Raw genomic sequence first — 13,994 nt, forward strand, 5'->3', positions numbered from 1 at the left:
ATTGTGATAAATGAGAGTCCTGTTCTGAGCTGATGTCCATTTTGATCAATGAGAGTCCTGCTCTGAGCTGATGTCCATTGTGATAAATGAGAGTCCTGCTCTGAGCTGATGTCCATTGTGATAAAGGAGAGTCCTGCTCTGAGCTGATGTCCATTGTGATAAATGAGAGTCCTGCTCTGAGCTGATGTCCATTGTGATAAATGAGAGTCCTGCTCTGAGCTGATGTCCATTGTGATAAATGAGAGTCCTGCTCTGAGCTGATGTCCATTGTGATAAATGAGAGTCCTGCTCTGAGCTGATGTCCATTGTGATAAATGAGAGTCCTGCTCTGAGCTGATGTCCATTGTGATAAATGAGAGTCCTGCTCTGAGCTGATGTCCATTGTGATAAATGAGAGTCCTGCTCTGAGCTGATGTCCATTGTGATAAGTGAGAGTCCTGCTTTGAGCTGATGTCCTTTGTGATAAATGAGAGTCCTGCTCTGAGCTGATGTCCATTGTGATAAATGAGAGTCCTGCTCTGAGCTGATGTCCATTGTGATAAAGGAGAGTCCTGCTCTGAGCTGATGTCCATTGTGATAAGTGAGAGTCCTGCTTTGAGCTGATGTCCTTTGTGATAAATGAGAGTCCTGCTCTGAGCTGATGTCCATTGTGATAAAGGAGAGTCCTGCTCTGAGCTGATGTCCATTGTAGTGAATAAGGGTCCTGTACTGATCAGCTGGTGATTTACTTATATGATAAATAATTACTTAGTAACTGAGTGCAGTTAAAGTATATTATTGGTGTAGAACAAACATTTCATGAAGATTGTAGATAGTTCAGATATACCTCATTTACTTTGAGTAGATATACACCTGTATACCTGTACTTATTCATTGACTCTTGCAGTATACTATTAATTAGTCCAGCTTAAACTTCAAAGTCTGGATAAATAGTTGGAATATTCTAAAGTTTAAAGGATAATATTTAGGTGTTTGTATGATGCAATAAATATGTCTTACAAGTTAGATTTTTGACAATGTGTATGCATTATATTATTGATAGATATATCAAATTATTTTGTTGGTATGTCTTAAACAGACCCAACGTGGCTGTAACTATAAATGGTGAATAAAGACGTGCTTTGGTCAGGATACGCGAGGGTATGTAGGAGATTGGTTAGTAAGGGTGAGCTTAAAACAGGCAAAGTCAATCTCGACAGTTTGGAGGCCACCAGCCAATCTGTTGAGATTGATTTTGTCTGATTTAATTATTTTGTTGTGATTATGAAATGAAGAAAGAAAAAAGAAACTGGTTATTATAATTTGCTCAACTGTTGAATTGTTTACTTTGATGTGTATGTTTTTTATTGAGTGATGTGATTTTATAAAGCTGAAGTCTTCAGTGATCTGCTTTACCAGGTATTTATTTTTCCATATAGTCGTCAAGTCAAAGTGTTAATAATAAGTTCATGTATTTGTAATAAATATTATGGATTTTACGATGAGTTTCCAGCCACACTGATGGTATATGACAAACTTTAAAACCAATCGATACCAACCTGTATTATAGAAAGCTACCCTGATACACTGACAGTCAGTCGACTGTAACATTGTCGCTAGTTAACCATGCCGTGGCACTGAGCAAGTAATTGTGATCAGGCTGTTTTATTCTGTGTTCAGCAGATGTCACCGTTCATCTTTTTATTCTATTTTGTTAAAAGTGGACGACAGGTGGATGATTGGTCTTTCAGTGGTGTGCACTACTGATCGTAGTCTGGGTGGATTATGTGTGATTCCTGTGCTACTTTCCAACTGGTGTTTGGATGAAGATCATTGAATCCACTTTCATATAGTGCTATTTCAAACCATGATATGGATGTGATATTTTCTGTGATTTCGAGTGCTATTTTCAACCTGACAATCAGGATGTCAGATTTCTACCTGTATGGTTCAGTCCACCCTAACAAGGATTAAATGTCAGCCGTGCCTGTGTTATTGTGTATAATACGCATTGAAGGTGATTTATTTTTTAAGATTAATGGAAGGATCGATCAGTCTGAATAGTAACATAATGAATGCATTGAAAAAAAACTGTTAAAATGATAGAGATTTGATATTCTAGTGCATAAAGAATGATGAAGTTTGAGTATCTGTAATGTTGTTGAATATATTAACACTTAAATCAATTGAAGTCTTATATTGCATATACTCTAATTGGAATAATATTTATTATTCTATGCTCTCTGTAATCTTATACAACTGACCTCATGTATTTGGTTGTCTGATATACAACTGGCTCTGGAAGACATACAATTTTACAGATGTGTTGTATCAGTGAAACAGCAGAAAGTTATTATAGAGATTCCAGGAGAACAGACATGTTATGTATATAAGATATACAGACATGCTTTTCAGTTCTAGACCAATAGGGAAGGGGGATCTCTTACAGACACTAGTCTCCAACTTGTTGGTCCCTATATTTATTTGTCTATAAAGATTAGAAGGAAAACACTTGATATTGGATGAAAGCTGCCTGCGAGGTGTTAGAGCCTTTTGAGGTAGTTTAACACTGTATATCTTTAGGAATGTTTAATATGACGTCTGTCGGAAACAGATATCATGCTGTCTCCCCGTTCCTCAAACATGTGCTCTGTATACCTATGTCTTTGGGAGGGGACCATTATCAAGTTGTCTCATGGGTGAATTCCATCATGCGACTGTGTTCTGTAACACGCAGCAGATATATGATATAATGAATTAAACTTACTACTATAGTTTCCACAATTCCAGTACATCCACATATACTGTGCTGGACATGAAGTCAGTACAAGAAAGTTCTAGAATCGTGATACTACAATTTGATCTATTTTTCCTGAAGGTTTATGTAAGTTATCTGTAGTTAGCATGAGATTTCCCATTTTGCTGGCCCTGCTCATTGATAGGTGACCTGGAGTGCATAGTGTGTTACCCTTGGCTTCTGAACTTAATTTGATATTCATTTGTCGGTCTATCTTTCTGAAGGAAAATGTTAGATGTTAAATGTCCTTTGTAGAAAAGGTCTTATGCAGTGGAGTGTCTTTGATATGGCCTCTACAACAACTTAGAATGATTTTAGCCAGAATTTTCTCTGTCTCGTACACCAGATGTTAGACATGTTGATGGACAGATTCTGATGACAAGACGATCAACGTCTCAGACATCTCTTTGTCAGCATGTCCAATATCTTGTGCAGGAGCCCGCAGAAGCTTGAGTTAGCATATACTTAGCACTGGATATGTGGGAGAGACACATTGGAGAAGTTCCTTTGTACTGAGGTCATTGTAGTGTATTGGTGGTGAGTGTTGATCAGATCCTGTAAAACCAGACACAGTAGATATGGAATACGGTATTGTTATAGGAAATAAAACAGGGATTATTGACTGTCTGACATTGAAGTGATAGTGTCCTGGTCATAGCTCAATATGGTACCCTGGTTTTATGTGGGCAGGTGAACATTAACCTCAGGTATCCAATCAATATCTCCTGATCAATATGTTTGTCATGGTTGAACGCTGTTTACTATCATCCCTCCCACATAAAATTGTGAAACCTGTTGCTTGCTGAGAAAGTTAACACAGGTTATTAGTCACGTTAGAAAGACAAATGTGACTTTTTTTATCATCTATCTTGAAATATTGGACAAGTTTTCACCTGTCAAGATGATAAGTAGTAATCAGATACCATTCTAATATACACAATGACACAATTTTAATTCACTACATGACTTCAGGTATACAGTAAGATTAGTTGTGAGAGATTCATCATGGTAGACGTCATCATTATGGGATTTCTAGAGTGAGCAAAATGTTTGATAAAAAATATTGTTGTGTTGTTTCTAAATATAAACATATAACAAGTTGCTGTTGTAATATAAGTTGTAATTAAGTGTCTCATCCAGCCTAGCTATGAGTTTTAATTGAATGTTTCATCCAGCCTAGCTATGAGTTTTAATTGAATGTTTCATCCAGCCTAGCTATGAGTTATAATTGAATGTCTCATCCAGCCCAGCTATGAGTTATAATTGAATGTCTCATCCAGCCCAGCTATGAGTTATAATTGAATGTCTCATCCAGCCTAGCTATGAGTTATAATTGAATGTCTCATCCAGCCCAGCTATGAGTAGCTATGAGTTGTAATTTAATGTCTGATCCAGCCTAGCTATGAGTTATAATTGAATGTCTCATCCAGCCCAGCTATGAGTAGCTATGAGTTGTAATTTAATGTCTGATCCAGCCTAGCTATGAGTTATAATTGAATGTCTCATCCAGCCTAGCTATGAGTAGCTATGAGTTTTAATTGAATGTCTCATCCAGCCTAGCTTTGAGTAGCTATGAGTTGTAATTGAATGTCTCATCCAGCCTGGACTGTCATCCCTGATAAATCTCTGATGTGTCCCATTTACCTCTACCTAATACAGAAACTGTGACAGTTAAATACACTGAACAGCCACCAGATTAATTAGGATGTGATCTAAGAAAGACAAATCACCTTCTAGTCTTTACTTCATTTTATTTAATATACCCATACTGAAGGCAGACACACGACTTACAGAAAATTTATTCTTCTTCTTTTTGTCTTGAACTGCTGTCTATAACTGTAAACGTTCTACTTCATACTTATAAATATGTCATTTATACTTTGGTACAATCACAGTTACCAGCCTTGTTTGTCAATACACTTATACTAGTAAGTAATTAGTGGAAGTGTATTGACAGACAAGGCTGGACTTTTGGTACAATCACAGTTACCAGCCTTGCTTGTCAATACACTTATACTAGTAAGTAATTAGTGGAAGTGTATTGACAGACAAGGCTGGTACCTATAGCCCAATAACACAATCTTTGAAATCATTTAATATTGAATATGGTATAAACCCATTTTGCTAGGTCACATTGACCCAACCTTAATATAAACTTTTCTTTATATCTTAAATGATTAAAACACTTTTTCGGCAGACATGTTTTCTGGTAAAAATTTTAAAATGTGAAAGAAAAAACAATGGCTATATATACTGCTGGACTTGATGTTCCCACCTTTCCAAATATATCTATAGTAAAAAAAACCTGTCAATTGACTGAACTGGTAAAACCAGATTTTGAATTTTTTTATTTGACCTGCTCACAGCAGATCTCTACCTTTATGGAAGGTTTACATGGTGCAGCACCACAGGTGATGTCTTTTGTACAGTTAATGTTCCCTACTTTCATACAAAGTAAACGATAAAGCTAAGAATTGTCAACTTCCGTCCCTCAACTGCTAAGTCTATGGGAGAACATTAAAATATGTTGTCAGTGTCCCATGTCTAAATTTGTGTAGTACTAATGTACTCTGAAGGGCTCTTTACAATATGTTTATAATTCTTAAGTATCTGTCATCTGGTTTCATCATATTAAGAAAATGTAACAAGTTGATGCATTAATCTCGTATTTTTTGGTTAGTGAGCTAGTTCTCGGTAGCTGGTATAACTTAGGCTGTGTGCTGAATACTGCGTTATATTAGCTAATAGAAAATATCTGGAACACACAATATTGAATAATTCATAGTCTTATAATAAAGGTCATTGAGGTCATATTAATATGAGTTATACAGTTAGTCTCAGCTAGACATTTCTTATAATTTTAGTATATTGGAAGCATGAATGGAGAAAAGCTGACCCATACACATGGTGTGTGTCAGTAGTATTTACTGTCTAAATATCAAAAGGTTTGAATGGACAGTGCTATGGTTAACATGTAGTGAGAATATTAACAAGTTATAATTAGTTTTGCTATTCTAACTATAAAACATGCGACCCAAAATAGAGGAGTGCGACTGGAGTTTGTAACTCAGGTGTATTGTGGTAATAATACTTACCTCGTGGTGACCTACCTGTAATAACTTACCTGTAGATCCTGTACACAGCTGACCTTACCAAATCTAATTCAATGAGTGCTTCAATGGAATCAAACTATGAAGCCGCGAACCTGACTTACTATTGACAAGGTTGTACAGATGGGTTCCTGACTTATATGTACACATGTTGTTGTATGACTGGTTTGATATGAAATGATATATTCATACAGATCTTCTTTCTAACAAGGCTTTAGAGGAATTGAATTTTTGAAGCCTTGTTTTGAAATTTCAAAATGAGACATCAAAAATGAAAAGTGATTGAATGACAGGTGAACTGGGCTGTGCTTTGAAAGATGCAGAAGGTTTTTGGATTTGTAAACTTTGGAGTATGTAATTTTGTAAAGAGATCCTTCAGGTCAGAGATCAGTCAGGTCAGTCTTGTATTAGATTTAATTGGTGCTTTTTTGTAGTTATAATTTCTCTGATGATTGTATCAAGGTCTTTGTACAATGTGTTACGGTTTCTAGTGGTTTTACTGATTCAGGTCTGTTTGACGTTACAAAGTCTTACCTGCATGTAAAAACACGGGGAGCATTAATACCGACTTACAATGTGTTTACATTTTTTTACAGAATGTATTGACAATGGTTGTGTAATTAAGATATACTTATTAAGGCTTATGCAACATATCCATGATGTCTGACTCTGAAAAAGAACCAGAACTGAAGGACATCAGTGTTGAGGATGTTCTTGGAGAGTTACGAGATATTTTACACCAAAAATACACTGACACAACAGATGATGATGACACCAGTTCGTTTGGTATAGGTGATACTGGTACGTCTGTGTCTGCATCATCCACTCCACAAAAATCACCTGCACATTCTACGAATTCCTCCTCAACGGTCTCTGAAACCTCGTCAGTTTTGGAGAAAAAGGATGTCTCAGACTTTGAGGATTCAGGAATATTAGTAAATAACACAAATAATACAGATGGAACAAATTCTGATGTGTCGACAAAAGTTGATAATGACAACACAAGTTCTCAGCCAAGATTGCTTCCTGGAAATTTAGATTTGTCTGTAAACTGTTCAAATGCTTCAACAACCTCTCCAACATCACCGCAGAGTCAGGCACTAAGCCCTGTTCTGGCTCAGCCAATTATATTCAAGACGTCAGTCAAAAAAGATCCAGGTTCAAAACTTCAGGATCAACTTGTGAAAGAACTAAATATGGTGCTTAAGAAACGAAGCAATGTTGATGGTGCGCCGAGTATGAAGGAGGATAACATTGGGGATGTGAATTTTAACAAAAGTGTGAACAGACCAACAAAAAAAGTGTTTGCAAATAAAGCATTACTGGCAAATTTGGAAAACCATTTTGCAAGTCGTACATTAAAAGATCGAATGGAGAAACAAAGACAGAGCATTCAAGAATATGAAAAATCTACGGAAAATCTGCCAAAATCACCACCATCAGAAATAACATCATTTGAAGATCATTTAAGTCAAATGTTGAAACGACGTCTTGAAAAACCACCAGAAACAAATGTGTCCTCTAATGAGGATATAAGTCAGACATTAAAATCCCGTCTAGAAAAACAAAGACAGAGTATTCAGGAGTATGAGAATACAGTGGCACAAAGCCCAAGGTCTCCTCCCTCTGATTATGCTATGTCGTTTTCATTTAAAGGCTCAACAGGACACATATCATTATCTGGTGAATCAGACCTATCAAATGAGTCAGATGTTGAAAATAGACCTGTCACTGAACGAATATCAATTTTTCAAAAGAGGGAAGATATGAAAAGAAAACGACGCAGTACTACTTCAAGTAATGTATCTCGGCAAAGTGCTGAAGATGTTGACAGCTCAGGAAAAGATTCGTTTGTTGGGGTTACAAATTCCAATAATGGCAATGAAAAACGAGTGACAATTTACAATGTGAGGCCATCTGATGGAATGTTATACAGTGTTCACGTACAGTCATCCTCCGACCAGGCAAGGGAGAAGACCAGGAAACATATATCATATATAAATATCTCAGGTAAGGGATCTGTCAGGGGAGACAACTGGGAAACATCTGTCTCAGGTAAGGGATCTGTCAGGGGAGGCAACTGGGAAACATCTGTTTCAGGTAAGGGATCTCTCAGGGGAGGCAACTGGGAAACATCTGTTTCAGGTAAGGGATCTGTCAGGGGAGACAACTGGGAAACATCTGTCTCAGGTAAGGTATCTGTCAGGGGAGACGACTGGAAAACATCTGTCTCAGGAAAGGGATCTGTCAGGGGAGACAACTGGGAAACACATTTCGTAGATAGATATATATATTTATATATATTATGGGGGCAGGAGACTAGAATTAAACAGATCAGTCACTGGAAATCTTCACTAAAAAACAAATATTGTAAGACAACTTATTGGAAAATGGAGCAATGTGCAAATAGCAGGTAAGTGAAGGTCATTAAATGATGAAACCAACAGGTGAGGCTTTCCACTGTACAGAAGACAAGATATAATGATGGTAGATTGTATGGATATAGTTGTGATCATATAAAAATATACCTGTTCTTTGAATGTATAACAATGTTTAAGTTTGTATGAATTTTTGTTCTGGTGTCTCAATTGGGAAGCTAGTCAACCAAGTCAGAACTAAGATTTCACTAATTTGAGTTTTGCAATGAACATATCATGACGAGAGGCATTCTCTTTTCCTCTTTTGTTCCTACATCTATTGTTCTGTTCTAGGTTGTCCATTTATCCAGAACATTGATGATGGTGGCCTCCCTACAGCTGATGGTGACGGGTTGTTTCGTGGAGAGGAGGACAATGTGGCTACCTTTTATGTTCATGTTGGAAAGAGGAGGGGAGAACTTGGGGTCCAGGTTGATGGTAAGTTCTCCACTGATAGTATTACAACAGTCCACTTGCTGTGCTATTCATGTTGATCGTATTGTTATTTATATTAAAGCAGTTTAAAGCTTTATCATTACACTATAGATCTTGTTATTTTTTAAAGTTTTAATTTTCTAAGAATGTATTTTTCATGTAAAACTATGAAATAGATTCTGATTTTTTACACCATATTTATTTTCTAAATTCCTGATTAAAATTATTAGTTTAAAACGACAGTTTAATGAGATGCACATATTGACCTCAGCTAACCACCAGGGGCTGTTGGGTGGGGCCAAAATTGGATCTAACTGACTGAAATTTCAAAGATCTTCTACCTTTCATGGATGGAAGGTTTTATAAAGAAAAATTCAAATCTTGAGTGTGATTTCTTGTAATTCAAACTTTGTTAGAAGCCTTAGCATGGGACAGCAGTTAATGTATACACAAGTTACATTTGTTTTACGTGTACAATATAGTTAAATTTATTTCTTTATTTTTTAATTTTTTAACATGTTACAAGAAGCATTGTGACTTAGGTGATGGATAAGGCCCTCGGACCTCTTGTTTAAATATGATTTTATTCTGTCCTCGAAAATAGTAAAAAACAAAACTGTGTTAACATAGGAATGTTTACCATTTACAGCATTTTCTTTATTGTCTTTTGGAAAAGATCATTGAGACTAACCTGCTGTAGTTTTAGCCATCCTCAGCCTCATGTGAAATTTGTACTATAGTAAACAATTTTCACCAGGGACTGAGGATGTACTGTCACCAGTACAACAGGAAACAGAAAAGTTCCCATTGTAAAAATAATGGTGTTTTTTTCAGGCCCTAACTCCATTGCTAAGACAACAATTGAACCTGCAGGAGATCGGTACGTGTGTACCTATACTCCAGTAGAGGTGGGCATTTTCACATTACAGCTCCAATGGAATGGTAAAGACCTCCCAGGTATGTCACCTCAAATTCTTACTTACTCTAGATAAGTATAACTGGAACTTCGAATTCAAAATATGAAAGTTTAGCTTAAAAGTTAGAATCTTTTTGTTAATTGGCGCTGCCTTCATTGTCATACAGACTTTTGTTTTTATGACAAATAGGACTCTGTGTTCTTAGTGATGGCGTGCATGGTAATATCAAGCTCATTTTAATGTCTGAGACTTACGCAATGATTTTATAACTAAATATTACTTTTTCCATTCCATTTTTTCACATTGTAATTCTTGTAATGACAGGGAGTCCCTTCCACCCGAAGATTGTCGACCCACGAAAGGTGAAGATATATGGCGGCTGGCAGCACCTAATGGACAGTCAGGAGAGAGTAAAACTGGTCGTCGGAGAGGAGAAACGTCTTGTGTTTGACGTATCACAAGCTGGTCCAGGTACTCCATCTTGTATATTAGGGAGATTTCTGAAAAAATAAATGTAGTGAAAATTTGAGACATATATTTCACCTCTATCAGGTTGTTTCTTATCCAGATTTTTTTTCAAGCAAATAAAAATTAGGATATGATCAAATGTTTACTGATGCAGTGGAACCTCGTTATCTCAAACTCGTATAACACAAAGACCCTGTTTAATTGGAAGCATTTTGTAGGTCCCTGCCTAACTTTACACAAAACATTCAAACTCTTTTAAATAAAATACTTGGCTAATTTGAAGTTTCCTGATGGTCCCGCCGAGTTTGAGATAATGAGGTTAGGTTGTACATTGAAAAAAAACATTAGTACCAACATTTAAGTTGTTATTAATTTGAAATTCATTCATCTGAGAATTTCAGGTTTCAGGTCACTTATATAGCTACTTAAGATATAAATTATATTAATATATATATGTATTATATTGTATTACGTTGTATTATATTGTATTACATTGTATTACATTATATTACGTTGTATTATATTGTATTACATTGTATTACATTATATTACGTTGTATTAGATAGTATTATATTGTATTACGTTGTATTAAGTAGTATTATATTATATTACGTTGTATTAAGTAGTATTATATTGTATTACGTTGTATTATATTGTATTACATTGTGTTACATTATATTACATTGTATTAATTAGTATTATATTGTATTACGTTGTATTATATTGTATTACATTGTGTTACATTATATTACATTGTATTAATTAGTATTATATTGTATTATGTTGTATTATATTGTATTATGTTGTATTATATTGTATTACATTGTATTACATTATATTACGTTGTATTAGATAGTATTATATTATATTACGTGGTATTAAGTAGTATTATATTGTATTATGTTGTATTATGTTGTATTATTGCAGGAATCATGAAAGCTGAGGTACAGGGTCCATCTTCTTCCCTTCCTGTAATGGTGGACAGTCATACAGTAGGACAGAATGTCATCTGTTTTACTCCCGAGGAGGAAGGTTTGTAAAAACACAAACATTGTCACATTGTGTAGGGGATGAGGGTTGGGAATGTTTTACACCCTGAGGAGGAAGGTTTGTAAAAACACAAACATTGTCACATTGTGTAGGGGATGAGGGTTGGGAATGTTTTACACCCTGAGGAGGAAGGTTTGTAAAAACACAAACATTGTCACATTGTGTAGGGGATGAGGGTTGGGAATGTTTTACACCCTGAGGAGGAAGGTTTGTAAAAACACAAACATTGTCACATTGTGTAGGGGATGAGGGTTGGGAATGTTTTACACCCTGAGGAGGAAGGTTTGTAAAAACACAAACATTGTCACATTGTGTAGGGGATGAGGGTTGGGAATGTTTTACACCCTGAGGAGGAAGGTTTGTAAAAACACAAACATTGTCACATTGTGTAGGGGATGAGGGTTGGGAATGTTTTACACCCTGAGGAGGAAGGTTTGTAAAAACACAAACATTGTCACATTGTGTAGGGGATGAGGGTTGGGAATGTTTTACACCCTGAGGAGGAAGGTTTGTAAAAACACAAACATTGTCACATTGTGTAGGGGATGAGGGTTGGGAATGTTTTACACCCTGAGGAGGAAGGTTTGTAAAAACACAAACATTGTCACATTGTGTAGGGGATGAGGGTTGGGAATGTTTTACACCCTGAGGAGGAAGGTTTGTAAAAACACAAACATTGTCACATTGTGTAGGGGATGAGGGTTGGGAATGTTTTACAACCTGAGGAGGAAGGTTTGTAAAAACACAAACATTGTCACATTGTGTAGGGGATGAGGGTTGGGAATGTTTTACACCCTGAGGAGGAAGGTTTGTAAAAACACAAACATTGTCACATTGTGTAGGGGATGAGGGTTGGGAATGTTTTACACCCTGAGGAGGAAGGTTTGTAAAAACACAAACATTGTCACATTGTGTAGGGGATGAGGGTTGGGAATGTTTTACACCCTGAGGAGGAAGGTTTGTAAAAACACAAACATTGTCACATTGTGTAGGGGATGAGGGTTGGGAATGTTTTACACCCTGAGGAGGAAGGTTTGTAAAAACACAAACATTGTCACATTGTGTAGGGGATGAGGGTTGGGAATGTTTTACACCCTGAGGAGGAAGGTTTGTAAAAACACAAACATTGTCACATTGTGTAGGGGATGAGGGTTGGGAATGTTTTACACCCTGAGGAGGAAGGTTTGTAAAAACACAAACATTGTCACATTGTGTAGGGGATGAGGGTTGGGAATGTTTTACACCCTGAGGAGGAAGGTTTGTAAAAACACATAGGCTGTCACACTGTGTAGGGGATGAGGGTAACACAGACACTGTCACACTGTATAGGGGATGAGGGTAACACAAACACTGTCACACTGTATAGGGGATGAGGGTAACACAAAAACTGTCGCACTGTGTAGGGGATTAGGGTCGGGAATGTTTTACACCCTGAGATGGAAAGTTTGTGAAAACACAAACATTGTCACACTGTATAGGGGATGAGGGTTACACAGACATTGCCACACTGTGTAGGGGATGAGGGTAACACAGACATTGCCACATTGTGTATGGGATGAGGGTAACACAAATACAGTCACACTGTGTAGGGGATGAGGTTAACACAGACACTGTCACATTGTGTAGGGGATGAGGGTAACACAGACACTGTCACACTGTATAGGGGATGAGGGTAACACAGACACTGTCACACTGTGTAGCGGATGAGGGTAACACAAACATTGTCACACTGTATAGGGGATGAGGGTAACACAGACATTGTCACACTGTGTAGGGGATGAGGGTAACACAGACACTGTCACAGTGTGTAGGGGATGAGGGTAACACAGACATTGCCACACTGTGTAGGGGATGAGGGTAACACAGACACTGTCACACTGTATAGGGGATGAGGGTAACACAAAAACTGTCGCACTGTGTAGGGGATTAGGGTCGGAAATGTTTTACACCCTGAGATGGAAAGTTTGTGAAAACACAAACATTGTCACACTGTATAGGGGATGAGGGTTACACAGACATTGCCACACTGTGTAGGGGATGAGGGTAACACAGACATTGCCACATTGTGTAGGGGATGAGGGTAACACAAATACAGTCACACTGTGTAGGGGATGAGGTTAACACAGACACTGTCACATTGTGTAGGGGATGAGGGTAACACAGACACTGTCACACTGTATAGGGTATGAGGGTAACACAGACACTGTCACACTGTGTAGCGGATGAGGGTAACACAAACATTGTCACACTGTATAGGGGATGAGGGTAACACAGACATTGTCACACTGTGTAGGGGATGAGGGTAACACAGACACTGTCACAGTGTGTAGGGGATGAGGGTAACACAGACATTGCCACACTGTGTAGGGGATGAGGGTAACACAAACACAGTCACACTGTGTATGGGATGAGGGTAACACAGACACTGTCACAGTGTGTAGGGGATGAGGGTAACACAGACACTGTCACACTGTGTAGGGGATGAGGGTAACACAGACACTGTCACACTGTGTAGCGGATGAGGGTAACACAAACATTGTCACACTGTATAGGGGATGAGGGTAACACAGACATTGCCACACTGTGTAGGGGATGAGGGTAACACAGACTCTGTCACACTGTGTAGGGGATGAGGGTAACACAGACACTGTCACACTGTGTAGGGGATGAGGGTAACACAGACACTGTCACACTGTGTAGGGGATGAGGGTAACACAGACACTGTCACACTGTGTAGGGTATGAGGGTAACACAGACACTGTCACACTGTGTAGGGTATGAGGGTAACACAGACACTTGTCACACTGTGTAGGGGATGAGG

At 37.6% G+C, this 13,994-nt stretch overlaps 1 protein-coding gene across 1 annotated transcript in view; it reads left to right on the forward strand.

The window, feature by feature from the left end:
- Positions 1-13,994, forward strand: part of LOC132552900 (filamin-C-like) — a 74,127-nt gene that overhangs the window by 54,617 nt on the left and 5,516 nt on the right. Inside the window, exons 30-33 of the mRNA XM_060217097.1 lie at positions 8,598-8,741; positions 9,573-9,695; positions 9,980-10,126; positions 11,051-11,155. Of these exons, the coding sequence (XP_060073080.1) occupies positions 8,598-8,741; positions 9,573-9,695; positions 9,980-10,126; positions 11,051-11,155 (519 nt within the window). The remainder of the gene's footprint in view (positions 1-8,597; positions 8,742-9,572; positions 9,696-9,979; positions 10,127-11,050; positions 11,156-13,994) is intronic.

The sequence above is a fragment of the Ylistrum balloti genome, unplaced genomic scaffold (assembly GCF_031769215.1).
Source record: "Ylistrum balloti isolate Yb309-2 unplaced genomic scaffold, AGI_CSIRO_Ybal_v1 Utg370286, whole genome shotgun sequence".
Lineage (NCBI taxonomy): Eukaryota > Metazoa > Mollusca > Bivalvia > Pectinida > Pectinidae > Ylistrum > Ylistrum balloti.